We start from the raw sequence: 22,459 nt of genomic DNA on the forward strand, positions 1-22,459 counted from the left end.
ATCATGCTAAAACAGTATATAGTCCAATAAAAACCTTAGATTAAGTTAAAAAGACCAATGGCTCTTAAAAATGTAAAAACCTGATATCAAGGGCAAATTTACCATAAATATGTTTAAAATGGCGTCAACGTTCTTGGTTGTAATGACGGCATGATAATAAAATATGTACGATTGTGACCTGAGTGCCACACATTGGTGCATCAGTACCAGATAAAAGGAAATGATGACTTAAAAACTGTGACAAGTGCATAGTCTAGTCAAAACAACTTCCTCTCTTCGATCTTTACAGAAACAAGATTGCCAAAGAACTAAAGAAGGCTTGATTTGAAAAAGCTTATTATTTTGTTGCTCACTCCAGGTCGACTGCCAACTGGTGCATAGTCGTGTTTTGATAACTAGGATCAAAGTCCATGTATGGAACAGGGACGGTGGTGATAGAGCCAGAGCAGATGGACTTTGCTGCTCTGTCAGCAAACTCATTCCCACGAATACCAACATGATCTGGTATCCAAAAAACAAGACAGAGAGATGGGCCAGTTTGTTTTGGATACTGATAAGAATAGGATGGTAACTAACATGAAATGATGTCAAGGCCAATAGACAACTGAGTGAATCAGTATAGATCATACAATTCGTATATTGCATAGTTTCAATATGATTCAGGACAAGAGAAATAGCATAGACTTCGGCAGTGAACACAAAAGCTGTAGAGGGAATTCTGTGTGCTACAAATGAACTGTAACAAACCATGGCAGAACCACAGAGTCACCTGATTTTAAACCATCTGTATATATAGGAATGGATGGATCATTTGAAAGATGTTCAGCAAGTGAAGAGCAATATTTCCAATCGGGAGTACCGGCCTTCTTCAGATGACTCAAAGATAGGTCACAGTTGGGGATAGTAATTAGTGGTGGGAGAGACCGAACTGCTATGCTATTCAAAGATATATCCAATTTTTCTGATTGTGCCTGAATACAAAGGTTAAAAGGAAAATGGCAGATTTTCTATTATAGAAAAGTGTAGCCCACTGAGGATGGAAACACAACCCCAAGTAAGATGCTGTGGCAAAGAGTGAAGTTTGGAAGCATACATAAGAGACAGTTGAAGTTACCTCCAGTAACTTGTCTGGTGGTATGTATATATATAAATATATATTTTGTCAACATTCAATGTTTCACATATAATAAGGTCATCACTAACAGACTTCATAGGTGTTTATGCCCATTCTTACTGACCCATTATTCCTGCAATTGGGGTCTTTTTGCTTTTGAAAATAGAAAATTGCAGACACCCTTTTTACTATCTCCAGTGTTTTGTTCTTTTTGGACTCCCCAGTGCTTATTCCCCTGCCTTTTCTCTTCTAGTGGAGTATAGGAATCCTTGCTACTTCCAATTCCCAATCATGGGAGTGGTAGACAAAGGTTTCCTCATGAGTGGAGAGTGACAAACAAAATCAAACTTTATAGATCATGTGTAGTCAATCAGCGAGAATTAAGAGCTGTTATCGTTACATTCATTGCTATACTGAACAATGATGATACAATAACAAAATGATCAGAATACAAAGTGCCTCCCTCTGAGTGTTTTGTACCAGAAAAACTGCACTTGTTGATTAAAAAATTTCTTATGCATGGCACTTCCATTGGATGTTTTTGCCCAGATTGACTACACTTGATATACTCCAATGTAATGTATGCCTACCTTTGGTACATAAGGGCTCATTATCAGTGACACATTACACTTTCCATGTTTTTTTGTCATTGTTGTGCTGTTTAAATGATAGTTATATAGCTCTTTTCTACTAATTCTGTGCTGCATATCTCTTTACTGAATGCATTGGTGCCTGCCTATTCAGTTCCACCCTATTTGTGTCACTTTGTTGATAACTGGACAAAGATTATATCTGTTACAGAAGTAGTGCTATACCCCACAGTTGTGCTTTCTTTTCATATTCTTGCACACCTGTTCTTTTAGTGCAGTTACTTTCTGCTTGATTGGATATTGTTGTGCTTTCACTGGCCCATCCACCTAGCAATGTGAGATTCTAAATTTGGGTAAGAGGAGGTAAGACCATTTTGGAAGTTAACACTTTCTTACACACCTCCTCTTACCCATTTCCCATTCTTCCTTCTCTTTGATTTGGCAGTGTTTCTAGTTTTTATCTGCCAATTCTTGAAGGCGAGGATTGCTCTAGAATAGTAGAGGGAGATAACTGCACTAGTACAGTTGGCAGAGTATGGAAGATGGAAGGTAGATACATGAGCAGCATATATCCTGAAATGGTGTGAAACTGATGAAGTATAAAACACTGGTGTGCTATCAGCAAAAATTCTTATAGAAATGCAGAGAGGGTAGATTAGGATTGAGACATCTTTGGTTAAGTACCTCTTATTTACAGTGTGAGAAAATGTTAACATTAACATTCTGGGAAAATTGATATTTCTGCAAACTATATAGCTAGCTTGTGCAAGCAACAATGTATTTAAAAGCCTTTGAAAATGATACATTTTATTAATATTTAGGAGCTTCGTTGCTGTGTATAAAGGGTAGATAACTACCATGTTAAAATTAAAATATGAATGATTATATACAGCTAATAATATAATAGAATATTTTAATTAACACATATTAACACAATTATCCCATGATGCATAAGTTCCTAGTTTTTAGGCTCCATGCAACATTTGAGTTAGATATTAAATATAGCTAATGTTGTATTTTGTAAATCTTTTACGAGTTATGAGGAAAAACAATGGTGTTAAGAAAGAGAACTGCTATATTGATACAGTAGGAGAGAATTTAGTGAAGAAAAAAATGTTGGCTACAGAAGTATTTTATGAAGAGCTAACATTATAGATGTTTTTTGTTGTATTTTGAGTCACTTGGTTATTTTTGTGACAGGAGTGTAAAGAAACTCATCATTTATTATTGCTTACACGTAATTTTATAAATTACTAGTAAATTTCATATATTACAGTCACTTGCTAATGAACTTTTTGTTGAAACGTTACCTTATGTCACAGTTACAGTATTTTTACATTTGTTATCCTAAACTGTTCTTTACAATGTAACTTTGCATTTCAGTCCTTTAACATTTCAAAACTTTCAGTATTAATCTTACTGTGCATAATTTGATTCAATATTTTCTTAATAATTATTATAAACTGTCTCAACAGCTTAGTATAACATTGAAAATGTAGTATATTCTTTTGAAGCAGCTGTGCAATACTTATGAAACTACTTCAGTGATTGTAGTAACTGTTTCATGGCCATATAAAACTCTGATTTTGGACTATGTACAGGACTGAAAAGGTCACATAGGACTGAATTCGACAGAGATCTGTCCCATGCTAAGCCAAGTGATTTTAGTAAGCATTTTTCTCAACAATTTGTGATTAAGCATTTAACAGAGAACATGGGAAGTTAAGTACATATCAACATTAAGGTTTACTTTGATACTTTACTTAGCTTAGATGTAAGTCAAAATAGCAGCAAACCTGGGAAAGCCCAAGAATGTTGTTTCTCCCTATCCTTTTATTGAATTCCTGTTATTTCAGGACCTGTAAATGCAATCTATCAATACAGTTTAGCTATGAATATTATTGGTATGTCTTAATATAATTATGATCAGTCATTCTGTGAAATTTTATTTGATGATAATTGTCCAATTCATTGTATTTGATGGTAGATAGATTTACAGACAGTTAATTTTAATTTTTAGTTAATCCACAAAAAGTGGTAAAGTACTGGAAGATTGGTGGTTATTCAATATCACACTGAATTTTAAATGGAGAGATAGATAATTTCCATGTGCTTACATTTTAGTGAGTTTCATTTCAGTAGTTATTAAGTTATTTAGAGCTTACTCTGTAGATAAAGAAATTCCACAAGACAATTTAAACCTTTTACCTATTATCATGAATACTCAGTATGGACTTGTGTTCTGCATTGTGGCCTTCATTAATTGTTTGTATGAAAATATTTGGATTTATGAATTTCAAACCTTTAACAATCATACCTTACAAAGTTGCTATTTTCCTTTAAAACTTCATTTAATCTGGATATGAGTAGTATAACATATTTATTAGAATTTCAAAAATAAAGGGTGTTCGGAAAGTCACTGTGCACATATATATTTATTAATAGACATGTTTCAATATACAATACAGGAGGTAAATATGAATGACAATTATAAACAATGTTGAAAGTGACCCACGTTGGCATCAATACAGGCCTGGATCATTCTTATTTTGTTTCTAAACACCGCTATCAGTTGCTGGCTTGAAATAGACTGAATAAAATATGATTACAAAACTGCACAGTGACTTTCCGAACACCCTGTATCTTTATTATAAAGTACCACATAACAGAATTCTTATCAAATGGACTGAAATGGGCTAAAGGTTTATAGAAGATATTTTAATGTTAAGATACTAGTTAAACTCATTTGGAATGTTATATTTGCTTTTGTTCATCTTATATAAGAAAGTTTGTTGATTTATTTAAAAGGGTTCAAGGAGGAGCTACTAGGATGATTCCAAGCTCTATGCTAAATGTTACCTTATGATTATTTAAATCCTGTTGACATGTTTTTGATGTGAACAAGGCATAAGTGGGCATAATTGAGCACCTTCATGGTTGTTAAAGGTTTAAAATTGATAAATATAAATATAGATTACATTTTGATATGAACAGTTGCAGGTACAGTTACGACAGAAATTGTTCGTACCCCTGCGTCATGAGTAGTTTTTTCCTGATAATTTAAAAAGTATCACGACTAGGAAAATGAAAGTAAAGTATATTATAAATATTTTACTAACACACATCTACATAAATTTTTATTTAAATTGAACGACAAATAAACTGTTTATAATCAAATAACCAAACATAGGAGGAGTAGAAAGTGTTCGAGCGTCTACTTTAATGGTCAGTTGTGTAACCTTTCAAGTGAATTACTTGGCGCAATCTCTCCTCACAGCCCTCCATGGTCATTTAACAGTACTCGACTGGTATTTTTTCCATTCTTCTTTACAGAAGCCCTCCAACTCTTGCAAGTTTTTCGGATGACGCTGATGAACCCTGATTTTCAACTCATGTTAAACGTTTTCAATTGGGTTGAGATCAGGTGACTGCGATGGCCACACCAGAACGCTTATATGGTTCCTCTGCAACCAGGATTGCACGTATCTTGATGTGTGCTTTGGGCTATTGTCGTGCTGGAAGATCCAACGACGCCCAAGCCGCAAGTTTCGAGCATCATTCTTAACATAAGTGCCGAATATATCAACGTACTCTTCTTTTTTCATGATTCCGTTGACGCGGTGAAGGCTGCCTACGCCAGAAGAGCTGAAGGAACCCCATAGCATGATCGAGCCACCTCCATGTTTAACTGTAGGGACGGTGTTCTTTGGAAGATTTCGTTCCACCTTCTTATGGAAAATATTGCAATCATCATTGTGGCCGAAAAGCTCGATTTTAGTCTCGTCTGACCAAAGAATACTCTTCCAATAGGTAAAGGATTTATCTACATACTTTCTTGCATACCTGAGGCCCGGCATGGCCAAGCGCGTTAAGGCGTGCGACTCGTAATCTGAGGGTCGCGCCAAACATGCTCGCCCTTTCAGTTGTGGGGGCGTTATAAGGTGCGGTCAATCCCACTATTCGTTGGTAAAAGTGTAGCCCAAGAGTTGGCGGTGGGTGGTGATGACTAGCTGCCTTCCCTCTAGTCTTACACTGCTAAATTAGGGACGGCTAGCACAGATAGCCCTCGAGTAGCTTTGTGCGAAATCCAAAAACAAACAAACAAAATCTTACATACCTCAATCGTGCTTCTAAATGAACAAGCTTTAAATATGGAGTTCTACGAGGACGGCATGGTTTGAACCCAGAAGAACGTAACATGCTCATAACTGTAGAGGTGATTACTTCAGTCTCAGTTTCCCTTACCAGTTTCTGTATATCATGTATGTCCTCTTGGTTCTCTCTGGAAGTTTGGTGGGGCGTCCGGAACGAGGGAGGTTAGCAGTTGATCCTGTAAGCTTAAACTTGGTAATTATGCATTGAATAATAGATTTCGGCACATTAATTTGTGTAGCAATACCGGAAAGAGAAACACGAGACTTGTATTTTACAATAATTAGGTTTTTTAAATCACTGGACAGTTTTTTCCTGTTCGCCATGATGAACAAGCAGATGACAGAGACGGCGCTAAATTGCTGAAAGTACATTTTGTACTGGATAAATTCCAATAATTATGAACCTAGTGTCTAGTTCTGGAATAGTATAATGTAGTTTATTCGCCAAACTAAACAAAATTTTTAGGGAATGTCTGTTTTTCACACGTTCTGAACTGTACGAACATTTTCTGCTCATCCTATTTTTGGTTATTTGTTTATAAACAGTTTATTTGTCGTTTAATTTACATAAAAATTTATGTAAAGGTGTGTTAGTATAATATTTATAATTTATTATACTTCTATTAGTCTAATCATGGTACTTTTTAAGTTATGAGCAAAAAACCACTCGGAATAACAGGGACACGAACACTTTCTGTTGTAACTGTAGATAAGATTGCAGGATCAAGTTTTAAAAATATAAGAAACTGAAAGAGAATCCAGTTAAAGCAATGTTGCTTTTTTAATAGAGTGGTCAATCTATATAATAGTTTTCCTTCAGGTGTGGTAGAAATTTCAATTTATGAAGAGGAAGTTGCACATGTGTATTTTAGACATCAGGGTTGGCTGTAAAGAATGAGGTGTTTGTAAACAACTGGGAATAGAATGATTGTATCAAATGAGACAGCCTAGACAGCCCAAATTAACTCTTATCAAAAATATATATATAATCTATGGTAAATGTCCCTAAGTGGGACAGTGGTAAAAACCTTCAGATTTAAAAAGCTGAAATCAGAGGTTCAGTTCCCCTTGGTGGATATAACAGGTAGCCTGATGTAGCTTTGCTCTAAGAAAACAAACATATTTTTTGGTAAACAGAAAGCATTTAATTGCTTACCATAAACTTCTAATGTTCTTGTTTGAAAATTGATTTCTGCATACAGTAGTACAAAACAAGTATGTTTTTAAGTTTGTGTACCCAATATAACTAGATTAGGAACTAAACTAATATCAACTACATCAGATTATGAATTAGAACATCAAAGGGTAATAAAGATCTAACAAATTTTGATCTTCACTTGTAAGTATACAATAAACTGATATTGATAAAGAGTTATGTTATCTTGTGACATAAGAAATATTGCTTTTAATAATAAAATCAAAATGCAAGGTGCTCGTATTAGGATACATTCAAATAAGATTTTAAAAACTGAAAAGATTTTAACAGGAATAATCAACATAATAGTACAATTTACTACTGTTATTGTGTCATTATTAGGTACTTTGTACAACATATTAAAAACACCTAGCTAATGATGATGTCATGAACATAATCTTGACTTCAACATGAACACAAACCAACTCCTTGCATTTATTATAGTTCTGTTTTTTTCTTAGAAGAACTTCTATTATTTTATGCATTAACATTATAGTTGTAGCAAATAATTTGAATAGTTTTATCATCACTGTGATGTTATGTATTATTAAAATGTTGGAGATATGTAATTAATTATGCTAATGCCTGCTGTTTGTGTGCTTAAATTCCTTCTCATTTTCCATAGCTTAATTCTATTTTGTAAAATTTGTCTGCCAATCCCATAGCTTAAATATATATCTACTAAGAAACTGTCATCACTGATAATAGAATAATCCATGACATGTTTCTCACATAAGTTGTGAAAAATAAAAAGGGAACAAATACCAATAAAACTTTGCTGTGGGGCCTATAATGTGCTATGTACATTACTAATATTTCACTAACTTTTTAGAATGTGCTTATGTTTTTGAACCCTACATGTTATTGAAAGTATGGAGAACTTGATTAGTAGTTCACTTTTATTGTGTTTTCATTAGTGTCATTACTTCTCTCAATTAACTTGTGCAAACATGTGTAAAGAGGAGAAAACTATTTCATATAATTACAACTGTCTCAGGATAAAGAGTAAGATAATGTACCTTGTTTGACTAATAAAATAATGTATAAATAACCCTGTGTAGTTTTCAGTTTCTAAGTTGAACAAGATGTTAAATGCTTTAAGATTTTTCATGAAACAGGTACTAGAGTCTTGTGTCAACTTAATTTGTCATGACTGTTCTGTTTTATACAAGAACATTATAGTCTTATGCCAAACTTTTTCACCAATATATGCATCATATTTGTGGTTTTATATTATTTTAAAAGCTTTAAAGTTTATATGCCATTAAAGAGTTATAGCTCATTTATTTTGAATTTTTAGGCTTATTCAACTGTTGGAACACCTGACTATATTGCTTCTGAAGTTTTTATCAAAAGTGGCTATAGTAATGCAACTGATACTGATAAGTATTAATAATCCTTTTAATTAAGTTTAAAAGCAGAAGATTGTTTTTGCTATATTATTTGTGGTAAACCATAAAAAAACTTAACAGTTTATAATAGTTTACACATTATTTTAAAATGTAGCATAGTTTTTCACTACTGTTGTAATTCAATACTTTTTCAGTGAATAATTTTAGCACATAACATATACATCATAATAGAAAAACGTTTTTAACTGATTTTAGCATTTCTTGCTTATATTTATGATGCTTCTTTTGTTTGTGGTTGAATTATTTGTCAATATTAAGTATGAATTTTACATTTGTAAGAGAGATTTGAATTCTACCTTCAGATAATTATATATATTTTCTAAAAGGGATGGGAATTTCCTAGCTAAGTCATATAATAATTACTATAAAAAGATAAATACTTGACACATCAGGTTTTTTGTTTCTTAAATCTCACTTTCAATTCATTTTTACATGTGTATGTATGTGTGTTTGTGTTAATATACATACACAAATACAATTTCCATTAAGAAACGTTTTCCAAAGCTTTAGTGTATAAGGTATTTAAAACACTATTTTTTGTATTTTTTTCTGTTTTAGGTTACCCCTCTTTCTGTTCTGAAACACCTCAAGAAACATACAGAAAAGTGATGAACTGGAAAGAGACCTTGGTATTTCCTCCAGAAGTACCTATTTCCAATGAAGCAAAAAATTTGGTTCACAAATTCTGTAGTGAAGTTGATAAAAGAATTGGCTCAACTGGTGGTATTGTGCAAATAAAACAGCACACTTTCTTCAGGGGAACACATTCACTATGTGGAGAAATCTTGCAATAATTAGGGTTAAAATATACATGGAAAATCATAATTGCTCAGTATTTAGCAGAATAGGTTTTTGATTTAGCTTGAACATATTTTAGTTTTATATTAATAAGACACAGTTAGTGCACTGTTGTTGTATATTTGTTTTAGAATTACCAACTGTTAATTTGTACATTGGTTTCTATATATGTTCTTCATCATAATAAGACTTAATGAGAATGATTCAGGTAAAAGTATTTAAGAATGGAAACCTTATGAGTTTCATAAAATTAAACATATGTACAGTGTAAATTTATAGCGAATGGTATGTAATATTGTTGGGCTACATGCTTAGAATATACTTAATAAATACTTCTGACTATAAAAGTTTAATAATTTTTTGTTTAAAGTGAATATTCTCATAGCTTGCTTGTGATATCAGAAAAATGTTTTGTTGAGCTACATTGATATGTAGAATAGAATGCAAGAAATTTATTATATTACCTAAATTGCTTTTAAAAATAATTGATGTCTCAAGAAACAGTAAATGTATTTATAAAAGAGCCAGTTACTGAGAAGTAGTTGAAAAACATTTGGTCTGGCTTGCTCTGGAATATTGTAATTGATTGTAAATGTACCATTGATTCTGAGTACATCATAAATTTGATATGGTTTATTCAAAGGATAAAAACAAAGTTTTAAGATATCAATATAAAATACTTCTAACATTTGATGCTTGTTAAAAATGTAACTGTGTTTACCCAAACTTATGCAGTTTCATCAGTCTTGCATAAAACTATCCATTCAATCCTTCAATATTATTTAAATATTTAATATCTGATATTAGACCAGTGGTACACAAACTTTTTGAGTCATAAGCCACAAACAGACATCTCGTAACCATTGGGGGCCACAAAAAAGTGAAGATTAAAGTCGTCCCACAATTGTTTCACACAAGATGGACATCACATTTAAGAACATAAAAATAATGATTACATCAAAGAGTTTGCACATTATTCCAAGAAATGTTATGATATGTCAACTGTCACAAAGTCAGTGTGATGGATGATGCTGCATGTCATCTATGAGTTTAGAAATGTCCGGCTTGATGTTTAACATTGAAAGACACAAGACTGCTTCCAGATGATCGTCAGCCAGCTAATTGCGAGTGTTGTTTTTGTTCAGTTTCATATGCGAGAAAGCCTCTTCGCAATAGTACATTGCACCAAACATGCTGGTGTAGACAAGTGCATTCTCTTTCAGATTAACAAATGTATCAGGCAATGTTTTGAAGAAGTCAAGGAAACTGTTTTCTCAGTAAATAGCACACAGTTCATCAGATGCCTGGAGATCAGTAAGTTCGAGCTGATATTCTTCTGACAAGTCATCCACTGATACACTGAATGGACCAGCAAAAAGTTTCATCAACAATCTGCATTGGTTAAAGTCATAAGACTGTGAGTTGAAGGATTGAATCAAGGTATCTAGCTTCCCAACATAAACTGATTCTTCTGTAGCTGTGACTGAAAACTGGGAAAGTACACGAAGTTTCCTGATGCTCCTTGCTGCCGGAACAACTGCAACTTTGTCCTGAAAGCTGAGACATGATTTTCAAGCCTACAGACAAGCAGATTTTTGCCTTGCAACTTCAAATTCAGATCATTCAAGTGTTGTGTCATGTCGACCAGAAAGGTCAAATCAGCTTGCCATGCTGGATCAGTCATGGAAATCACTTCTGTGTCTTTGTTCTTGCTTCTAAGGAATTCTATCACCTCATCAATCAACTTCCAGAATCTTCTGAGCATCTTCCCTCAACTCAGCCAGTGTATTTCACAGTAATACACAAGGTCAACATAGTCTGAATCAATTTCTTCAAGAAGACTTCAAAACTGATTGTGATTGAGCCCTTGTGATTTGATGTAATTAATCGTCACTAATGCCATCAGTGCCTAAAAACCAAGTTCTTTACTGCACAGGTTCTGTTGGTGAGTAATACGGTGCAACTTCACCAACTGTCTGTTCTGCTTTCCTCGATGCTTCATCAGCAGTGCTACCAGCTCACTACTTTTTTCGGTCATGGCTGGTGCTCCATCAGTTGTGGCACTTACCAGTTTCGTGAAATCCAATGAAACACTACTACACAGTCGTACTATCTCCTCAAATAGAGCAGACCCAGTTGTCTGACCCTTCATGGAACCCATGCCGATTAGTTCCTCTGTGATATCAAACGATGACAAAACACCACGAACAAAAACTAGTAGCTGTGCTGTTGAACTGATGTCAGTTGACTCGTCTGCTGCCAAAGAGAAGTAGGCAAAGTTGGCTGATTTATTTGTAAGCTGCCTTGTTATGTCTGCTGAGAGGTGTGAAATTCTTCATTGAACTGTCATACAATTCAAAGCCACCATCTGTAGCGTATGAACTGCTTCTGGACACAACTTTTCCAATGCAGTAATCATACATTGCTTGACAAAATCACCATCAATGAACGGTCAGCCAGATTTCGCTATCATCAACGAAATATTGTAACTGACCTGACATGCTGCACCTAAATCTGCTGACTGTTTTGAGAAAACGTTCTGCTGGTGATTCAGCGACTGCCACAGAGATTCAATTTGAGCTGTTCATTCATCACCGACAATGTTATGGAAATCTTTATGCTTTGACTCATAATGACGCTTTATATTGGATACCTTCGCCACTGCTACTGTCAAATGACACAGCAGACAAATCACTTTCTTCTGTTGTTGAACCAAACAGTATTGCACAGTCCAATCATCATGAAACTGCAGGTTTTTGTTGTCAACTTTTCTTTTATGATTAACTCCCATTTTTGTTACAAAATAATATTAAAATAGGGCTTGTAAGTAAATCTCGAAGAATAATTTGAACGCGTGAGATTTCGTAATTACAGAAATATTACGTCACTGCACCAATGATTAAATGCCTATGCATTAACGAGATTTGCTTATTAAATTTTCTTTATTGCTCAACACAAATATGGAACCATTCAGTATCTAATCTAATGCATATTCTTCTATAGTGCTTAATCTTCACGTAGGCGCAAGCTCTAAGTGCGTGAACTCTCTACGTTTGACTTTCCCGTTTGACATTGTGGACCACTCGGCCACTCGTTGTGGGCCGGACTTTATGCACCACTGTATTAGACTCTTTAATCCACAATAAAGAGATTTAATGTATTCAAATAAAACTGACAAATAATGTGTACATCATGTTTTTAAATATGGTTCTTGAATAACATTAAACCAAAAGAATGCTAAAAACAAACTTATTACTTCTTGGGAATTTAAACATAACACACTAATACAACAGTGTGGACAAACCATAAATATATTGACATGACAAACATAATTAGTCGAATATTCACACTATTTAGATAAGAAACACAATAGTTGAGCAATCACACATACTTTTAAAGTAATTATGTACTTCCATTAATAATGGAGTGCATATATAAGAAAAATTATATTAATGTTTATGTATATAGAGAATAAAATACATAAATGTTACCATGTTAACCACAAAAATTAAGTGTAAAACTACTTATGAACTGTTTGTTTTTGTGAAGGGAAAGATCTGCTGCCATACCAGTAGAAGTCAAAAGTATAGATGATACATCACATTTTGATGAATTTCCAGATGCATTTTTGAAGATTCATAAGTAGTCTTTTTTTCTTATGTAACAAATTACCTTGCATATAAAATCCAATTCTTTTACTTGCATCCAATATTGCTTATATGTTTTGCTTCAACTTTCATTAAATGAAGAAACAAAACCACTAAGTTTTCTGAAGACTGAAAAAAACATGACTTAACAGCAGGTTCTATAGCAGGGGTTCCCAAAGCCTTGGCAGGGGAGTCGCGTAGCCTTGTTAGAAGTAGCTTGGGATAACATTAATTTTATTTCATCAATTACATTTTCATGTCGCGAGTGCCAAAAGGTTGGGAATTCCTGTTCTATAGCTATTCATTAAAGCAAAGAAATTATTACCTAGTCAATACAAAGACAATAACTACAATAACAAAGCAATATGTACGAGCTTTGAGAACCAGAATCATCAAGAAATAGACCTGTAACACATAACACTATAAACCTAGAAATCAAAATGTGGCATCTTGTAGCAGGTAAGGATCCATTAACATAAAATTCATTGGCAAAAGCTATCTAGATGTCCAAGGCAAGAGTATGCAGCATAATCAAGAAAGATTTCCATCTAGTAAAGTGACATAAGTGATGTAGACAAGTTCCTATTCCAGCATATTTTTCCAACCATCTTATCTATTAAGTAGATGAAGGTTGAAATAGATATTCGTGTATGCTATTCCATATGGAGATGTACCACTCAAGTTGCAAGATGTAGTACTTTTGGATTTCTGTGCATCAAAAAAGTTTTGAAATGAGTGGTGGAAAGCTATCGTTCATGTACACTGGTTTAGTGATGAGAAGCTGCAGGGAGGAGGGGCTTGCTTTGAACATGACTGCTTTATTATGGAACCTTATGTTATGAAAATCACAGTGTAGTGATATTATCAAGCTTCGCAGTTATTAGATAGAGCATGACCAAATGTAATGAAGCTCCAAGATGATTTTAATATAACTTGTTCAATGCCCATACATATACTTTTCTTGTTATTTCATGCTTTAAGTGAGCTTTGTCGTTATTATAACTTTAAAGTAGTTATTATAGTCATGTAAATAGCTACAAAGATCTTAGTCAATTCAAGTGACTCAGCTTGCATAATGAAACTGATACTAATTTTAAGATTCTGAATTTAGGTAATTAATGAAAATAGAAATCATAGAGAGAACTAATTATAAAACATTTAATATAGTTTGACTATGAAATAGGATGCTTATACAGACAAAACAATAAACTTCTAAGTTACTTCAAGTTTTTTGCTATTATAAAGAATTAAATTGATAAAGTTGACTGAAAAACTTGAAAGGCAAGAAATGTGGCAGTACATTTATATGATTTTCAAGTAACACTACTTGCATAAATAGTAGTAACACCTCAAAAGGTATACTCTACAAATGTATTTTTAACCTAGGTTTGTTTTTCTTGAATCTTTATTTACTGTGAAAAACTTTAGTTCTTACTTGTCTCTGAGTTCTTTGAGTATTGGAGATACAAAATTTTATGAAGTAAATCTAATACACCCTGTATATTATATACTTTTTAAAAAATATATAATTTTTGAAATCAACTTAAGGTCTAAGAAAGCCATTAATTACTGTTTTCACTTTTACTTATTAACTTACTGCTAATGTTTTTGTTTATGTGGGGCAGAATTCAGAGAAAGTTAAATTTCTAGACAGAACATGAAATTAACTTTTTCACTGCCTGAACCCTATAACAGGGGCTCCTGTTGATATCAAGTTGGAACATCTTTAACAAAAAAAAATCCAGCAAGTTTGACCACCTTTTGCCATGGTAAAAGCCAGGAAATTACACTCCTCTTGTCATAATAAAAGCCAAGAAGTTGGACCACATATGGTTATGATAAAAAAATTTGAAAGTTGGACCACATTTTGCCATGGTAAGAGCCGTTTTCAAAATCACATTGACTCCATAAAATGGCTTGTTCAGTTGTAATCTTTTCATCAATGAGTATGGCTTGCAGTTGGTTCACAGACATTAGAAAAATATTATTGTGGTAAAGTGAATTTTTTTAAGTTGATCCCAGAGATGATTATTCAGGTTTGAATTCATTGACTGTGTTTGTCAATGACTTAAGTCAATGCTTTGATTTTTAAACCAATTTTGAATAATATGAATGCAGTGAATATTTGAATGTTTTTCTTAGAAGTGCATTTTCCTCCACAGTAGAAATGCAACATTGTGGGGTGGGTAAGCCAACAAAGTGCACTCCAGATGGTATTTGTCCTTCTAGAGAGGTAAATTGCCCAATTCATACCAAAAGATTATTCTCCACATCATTACAAAGTTCTAGTAGCCTACACCTTTGAGGCAACCCTGGTAGGGTTAAGTGTCTCATAGAGTTTTTCTTCCCATATTTTTGCTTTGCAGTCAGTACAAAGCACAGTGAAACAGAACTCATTAGACTAAATTCCATGCTTCTAGTAATTTATTATTATTAGTTGTGCTTTAAGCACCACTGAAGCTATATTTTCTTAGCTAACACCTGAGATAGGAAGAGCTTTGGCAGCTTGTCAGTTGCAGTATGATGTAATGTCCCTCTCATAATTGAAGGGATTGATAAGTCAACTGGGACACAGAGTTGCCTATTGTATTTTCATTTATTTTACAGATCTATAGAATGTTTTTTTTCTGTGGTGAATAATCAGCTGTTGCTAGCTACAGTTTTTTTCCTAGAAGTGCATATACGTTCATTTTCACTAATAACAGATATTTTGAACAAACAGTCTTTGATGATAACACTCCTGCTAGATTGGCCCAAAGTAACATGCTGATAAAACTTGAAATGTTGGAGCAGTCCTCGCATTTAGCTGTTGTTTTTTAGGTTAACAATGTAATGATATCGTTGTATATGCTTAGGTATATTTCAACTTATTGGTAAATCATATAACAAGATGAATGTATTATTTTATAAATAAATGCAATTTAAAAACTAGTTTATTGTCTCTTAGTGTTTTATGAATTAGCTTCTTTACTTGAACTTAGATCCATTAATTTAAATTCATTTTATAGATATGAGTAGGTTATAATATAAATCAAGCTAAATACATTTTATTATTGATATTACATATATTGTTCTGATAATTATTAAGGTTTATTTCTAAGTAGTTTTTATAATTAAATATAAACTTTATTACTTTAGTGTAAAAACAAAGTAATGATAATTGGTTTTTAAATAACAGGCCAAATAGTGACTGTTAACAATAGGCATTTGGTATCAAATGTTCATCTTAAAGCTGTAAGTATCAATGCAAATACAATGATTAAGACTAGTGTGGGAGTTTTGCATTCACAGTGTATTAGGTGTAATGGGTGCAATGAGTGGTTTTATTTGGGAATGCAGGACTGGCATGTACTTTTAAGGAAGCTAGTAATGAAGATGTGCAATGTGTATGTAAAGTTCGTAGACTGGGAGGAGAAGTTGGAGGTTATCATAATTAAGGTAGAGGCAGTAGAGAAAGAGAAATATAGACTGGGAAGGTAGAGGCAGTAGAGAAAGAGAAATATAGACTGGGAAATGGCAGCAGAATTTCAGGAGGAGCTCTAGCATTTACATGTAAGAGATTCATCAGCTAACAATGACTTTTAGGAAATTAAAAAGAGTACTATTAGAGTAAAAAATATTGAACTTAGATATAATGAGTCTGTTCTGTTGAGCATCAGATTTCATCCCTTGGCTTATGCAGGTGAGGAACTATTGGAGGGAAGGAAAACAAAATGGTCAGAGACAGATGTGGATGATAAGGAGGTTATAGTTATAAGGGATTCCTTGACAAAACATGTGGATAAAATAGTCTGTGGGATAAATATGGAAAAAGAATCAGATTATGCTACCCAGGGGCACAGGTGGAGGATATAATTAACAGAACAGAACATATAATAAAGGTGATATAGGGAAAGGTAGGTCAGAGAAGCTAATTAAAAAGTACAAAAGGTTGACAAAAGCATTTAAAAAGAAAGGCCTTAATTTAACTGTATCAGGGCTACTGTCCAGAATTAACTGATGTGATGATGTTATAGGTGTGTCACTAGTGCTAAATGCTAGGCTTATGTTAGTATGTAAGAATGGGCAGATAGGTTGGTTGGACTTTTGGGTTAGTTCAGTACAAGAAGGGAGCTTTGTGGAATCAATGGTTTACACTTAAATAGGGTAGAGTTAGCTTGTTTAATACCACTGTTAACTCAGCTGTAAGAGATGCTTTGAACTAGGATTAGTCAATGGTGATGACCAGGAAAAACTAAATATAAAAAGAAACAGCATAGGATATGAGTATAGTAGTAGTTAAAAGGATAGTCTTAATTGTTACTATTTGTAATGATAGAAATATAAAAAATAAACTAGATTACTTTTTAGAGCATTGGTAGGATAATAGTAAGGAGATTGAATCCATTTGAGTTGCTATTAGTGAAAATACAAAGAAGAGGCTTTTAGTGGGGATTTGTTTCAGACCACCAAATGATACCAATTAAATTCATGAGAAACTTTACAATGAGGTTAAGATTTCAGATGTTAATGAAGTCATAATTGTGGGTGATTTTAATTTCAGGCATATAGTTTGGGAATGTTAGATGGAGAAAGATTTTTGGAAACTGTTCAGGATGGCTTTGTTAACCCATTAACCCAGGAACCTAATAGAAACAATGCTGTTTTAGATTTATTGTTAATTTAACTTCATATATATATAGAAATTATCAACAGGGTGGAAACTGGGGAATGCCTGGATGCAAGTGATTATTGCTCTATTAGGTTTGATGTTTCAATGCAGATGGAGATAAGGAATAATGATATTTTGGTTATAACTCTCAAAAGAGCAAATTTTGAAGGCATGTAACAATTATCATCTGTTGAGAATTGGGCTGCTAAGTTATCTGGAGACACTGATCAGATGTATAAAATGTTTTAAGATACATTTTTAAATAATTAAGATAAACATATTCTTTATAGTAAGAAAACACTTTGCTATAAGTTTGATAAAAGATATTTTGCAAAAGTCATTTAATAAAGTTAAACATTTTATTATATAGTCAACATGGTCTAACTTATAAATCTTTTGACGTTCTTTGAAAAAGTTACTGCTTATGTATCAGGTAATCCCATAAGTTATGTCCAAAAATTTAATACAGAAAGTGCATTATCAGTTCTGTCTTTTTAGAAGGCTTTATTGACTAAAATATGTAGTAGGATGTATATAAGAATGTTCAGACCAATAAAAGAAACTAGCCCAACTCCACTTTTACAGATCATTAATCAAGTAAGCCTTTATGAAGATGGATGTTTCTGAGGAGCACATTAGGCATATAATGCTTTATAAGTTCAAAAACAGGCAATAGTGCAGCAGAAACTATATAAAACATTCAAGGCATTTATGGTGTGCAGTTTATCAATGAAAGAAACTACAGATGACTACAGTTTAAGTGATGTGCCACTTTCAGATTGTCCTGTTGAGTTTAAAGATGAGTTGCTGCTGGCTGCACTTGATAAAGATTGTACTGTAACAGTTGAAGAACTAGCACAGAAGCTTAATTCAACCCATTCAACAGTTCAGTATCATCTGCAATGGCTTGGAAAGGTGTCAAAACTTGGAAAATTGGTCCCTCATGATTTGACAGAAGCCAACCTTAGAGCAAGAGTGGACACTTTCACTTCTCTGTACCCTCATGAACGTAACTCACAGTTTTTGAACAGATTAGTGACTAGAAATGAAAAATGGATATTTTATAAAAATGTTTAGAGGTGCAGACAATGGCTCAGTGCATGTATACTGGCTGAAGCATGGCCCGAAATGGACCTCCACCCAAGGAAAGTCTTATTAAGCATTTGGTGGGATATTGTTGGTGTGATCCACTTTGAGTTGCTACCAAATAGAGCACTTGAATGTTGCACTGAAAGAAATGAGGGCTGGTTTGATCAATTGTAAAGGTGTTGGGTTACACCAGGAGAATGCACATCCCTATACAGTAAGGAAGTAAGTATCACATCTGTGAAGATTGAAAAGCTAGACTGGGAAACACTTCTATATCCTCCTTATTCTCCAGACCTTGTCCCATCTAATTATCATCTATTTCAAAGTTTGAAGAACTATCTTGATGGAAAAGAGCTTGGAACACATGAAGATGTGAAAACTACCCTCTCTACATTCTTTTCCTCTAAACCCCAATAATTTTATAAAAGTAGCATTCAGAAGCTTGTGAATTGTTGGCAGGAAGTAATTAATAATAATGGAATATGCATTATTGATTAAGTAACATTAAAAGCATCTGAAATCATTTCTCTTTTTCTGGACCTAAAATTGGACATTACTTATGGGATGACCTGATAGAAGAGGGTAAGGGTATAGATTTGGTATATCTGGATTTGCAGAAAGTACTTGACAAGGTGCCACATAAAGGGCTTGTGAAAAAAAAAATCTATAGATGTGGGGAATAGGTTAGGCAACTGGATAAAAGAGTAGCTGAATTTAAAAAAGCAGAGGGTTGTTACAAATTAAATTCAGTCAAACTGGATTAATTTCACAAGTGGGGTACCTTAGTGCTGGGTTTTAGGACCTTTATTCTATTAAATTTACATCAATAGCATAGGCAAAGGAAGTTGATAAATTAAATTTGCAGACAATGTTAAGGTGTTGCTTGTTGTGAAGAAGGAGTCAGATCATTTAGTGAGTAGAGGAAATAAATGGAAGATGAGTTTTAATTTTATTAAATGCAAACTAATGCATGCAGATTATCATAATTTGAGGTATACATGTAATGTGGATGGGAACAACCTCATCAGTGTCATGAAAGAAAGGAATCTTGGTGTAATAGTTGCACAGCCTCTAAAGCCATTCAAGCAGTGTGCTGTTGCTAGTATAGAGAAAATAGGATTTTAAGTTGTATCTACAGAAATATTGAATAGAAATCTAAATAAGTTATAATTTTATTGTACAGGTCATTAGTTAAGCTACATTTGGAAAACTGCTTTCAGTCTTTCACTCCTTACCTTGGGAAAGATATTGAATTGTTGGAAAGGGTTCAGAGAAAATTTACTAGAATGGTGCCTGGGATGGAGGTGTTGTCATTCAAGAAGAAGTTGATATCCCTGGTATTGTTTTCTCTTGAAAAAAAAAAAGAAAAAAGAGTTAGATGGGATATGATTGAGATGTTTAAGGGAATTGATAGTGTTGTTGCATCTTTTTTTCATATTTAATTGTGAGAAGAGTAGGACTAGGGGATGCAAATATACATTTTAGTAAAGCAGTAGTCATCTTCAGCATAGACAGTTTTATTTTCCTCACAGGATAGTTGGCCTTTGGAAAGGATTGCTTCAGATGTTGTAGAGGTAGCAAATTTAAGTGAGTTTGATAAAAAGCTTGATGAGTATATGAATTATGAAGATTTTTTAAAATATTATTTTACTTTAGTTAAGAGGATGGAACAGCCAAGACAGACCAATAGATTGTGTTATCTTTGCAACTGTAGAGCTTAAACAATCTTTTTACGTATGATGTGATCAGGCTATTGTTCACATGCAAATAAATAAATTTGTTGTATATATAAGACTTTCAGTTTAGGAATTATTATTTAGTTTTCATAATGAGTTAAAAGTTAATTCTTAAAAGTGCTAGTTATGACAAGTTTCATCATGTAATCTGTAAGAGTTGTGTGTTGTGTATGCAATTTATTGTACTAGCCTTTTGTAATTTTGTTGATGTCACATTACTCAAGAGATTCTAAATCATTCTCATTATATTTAATTTTGTTGGTACTAGATGGCAGATATTTTTAGATTTTTCTGTCACATGTTATAAGTACAGATACAAAGTGAAAGTAAAGGTGAAGTCAGACTGCACGATTACCAGTTTGGCAATTTCTAAAATGAGTTACACAACTTGTGTTGTAACAACAGGTAGTAGAGAAGAATAATTTGTCATCTCAGTTGGGTTCTGAAGTAACTATCTGTCTGTGTGGTCTTTGACAAAAAGGAGACAATTATTTAGAGCTTTGGATACAACTGTGGTAACCAACAGTGATAGTGGTGATTTTGAAGTAAGTTTTATAGTTTGTAGTGTAACAGATATAAAGAAGAATAATTTGTCATGCCAATTGAGTTCTAAAGTAATTGAACCAGCCTGTGTGGACTTTTGACAAAAAAGATAATTATTTAAAACTGTGTATACAACTGTGGTGAACAATAATGTAACTTCTTTTTATATATATATATATACATGTTTGACTTGTTTTGAATATATATTATTGTGAAAGAAGTTAATTGTGTACTGTGTGTATTCTTTAAATTTCCCACCAAGTCACAGATACTTACTGTAAGGAATGCAGACCTATAAAAAAAAATCTGAATAAAGTATTCTACAAATATATGTTGGAAGTAGGTCCATTTTGTGAATGATTGAGGTTTCAATTCAATTAAAATGTTACATGTTTAAGCTATATATACATCATCATACACTGAATGGAATGTTCAGTAGTCATAAAAAATGTCTTATCTCAACTGTAACACTACCTACTACCACAGATGAGCAGTCTGGTTAGAAAGACTAGGTCTTTATCAACTATACTTTCAAGAGGTTTGAAGGCCTAACACAGCATGGAAAAGGGACAAAGAAAAGCTAGTTTTAAATCAGTGTAGTTGTGATGTATGCAACATTTGAAACTGATACTTGATTCTTAGAACCACCTTGAGACAATTCAGAGATTAGTACCTGTGTTGTTCAAGACTTCGTCATCACTGAATTTAAACAGTGTATTCTACAAAGATCACTTTTGTTTATGTTTTATAAAATTGCTGTACTAGAACATGTTATACAATAAGATTATCTGTGTTATATATTTGAAAATCCAACTTAGCAAGATTTGAAGAGGCTTTTTTGAGGACTATAATTTGTGAACATTCCATCATCAAGGAAAAGTTGTGACAGAAAGTTCATTTGTATGGGTCATAAATTAAACATTAAACTATGGGCTTAATTTTTGTTCTCTAGAATAAGTGAGTGATGCTTTTCTTAAGATAAGGTGAAGATGGATTGTAGTGATTTGTTTAGGATAACATAATAGAGTTCATCCTAATATGATAGTCTGAAGATAACAGTTTTTAAAGTTGTGATGTAATAGATTGATATATAGCTTCTCAACTACAAAATTAACTAACTGATCATTTGGTTCTCATAACTTCCTTAGTTTCTATCTTCTACAACCAGCAAAAGCTTCTAACTTTTGCAAAATACAACACTTGTTACATTTTACAAAATGTGCTACCTCTTTAAGTGTATTTCATTAATTAAAAGAATAAAGTCAATGTGTTAAAGCATTTCTTTATAGATGAAAATTAGTTTCTTGTTAATGTTTGTAATTAAAACTTGTGAATATAATAAACTATAACATTCCAGTTTTTCATACAACATAAATCCTAATAACACAAATAAATTTTCAATCAAACAAGAAAAATCTTGAGGAATTATTACAAGTTTTATAATCAGATTGTTAATCAAAACTAACTAGTCTATATGTTCTGTGTTATATAGTGATGACATTTTTTTTGGTGATTTGGAGAGTCCTTGAG

At 33.1% G+C, this 22,459-nt stretch overlaps 1 protein-coding gene and 1 long non-coding RNA gene across 3 annotated transcripts in view; one reads left to right on the forward strand and one right to left on the reverse strand.

Moving 5' to 3' along the window:
* LOC143234952 (uncharacterized) overlaps nucleotides 1-22,459 on the reverse strand; it is a 42,914-nt gene that overhangs the window by 19,668 nt on the left and 787 nt on the right. For both annotated transcript variants that reach the window (XR_013018872.1, XR_013018871.1), the window contains exon 2: nucleotides 19,886-19,999. This is a non-coding gene — a long non-coding RNA (uncharacterized LOC143234952). The remainder of the gene's footprint in view (nucleotides 1-19,885; nucleotides 20,000-22,459) is intronic.
* Nucleotides 104-9,597, forward strand: LOC143234951 (uncharacterized). The gene is made up of 2 exons (XM_076472649.1): nucleotides 104-1,134; nucleotides 8,354-9,597. The coding sequence occupies exons 1-2, from the start codon at nucleotides 1,060-1,062 to the stop codon at nucleotides 8,444-8,446; spliced, it is 168 nt and encodes a 55-aa protein (XP_076328764.1). The 5' UTR covers nucleotides 104-1,059; the 3' UTR covers nucleotides 8,447-9,597.

The sequence above is a fragment of the Tachypleus tridentatus genome, chromosome 12, assembly GCF_004210375.1.
Source record: "Tachypleus tridentatus isolate NWPU-2018 chromosome 12, ASM421037v1, whole genome shotgun sequence".
In the NCBI taxonomy this organism is placed as follows: Eukaryota; Metazoa; Arthropoda; class Merostomata; order Xiphosura; family Limulidae; genus Tachypleus; species Tachypleus tridentatus.

Coding starts and splice junctions, on each gene's coding strand:
- LOC143234951 (XM_076472649.1), top strand. CDS start 1,060: ATGCTGTGGCAAAGAGTGAAGTTTGGAAGCATACATAAGAGACAGTTG. Junction 1,135..8,353: donor CTCCAGTAACTTGTCTGGTG/GTATGTATATAT, acceptor TTGAATTTTTAG/GCTTATTCAACTGTTGGAAC.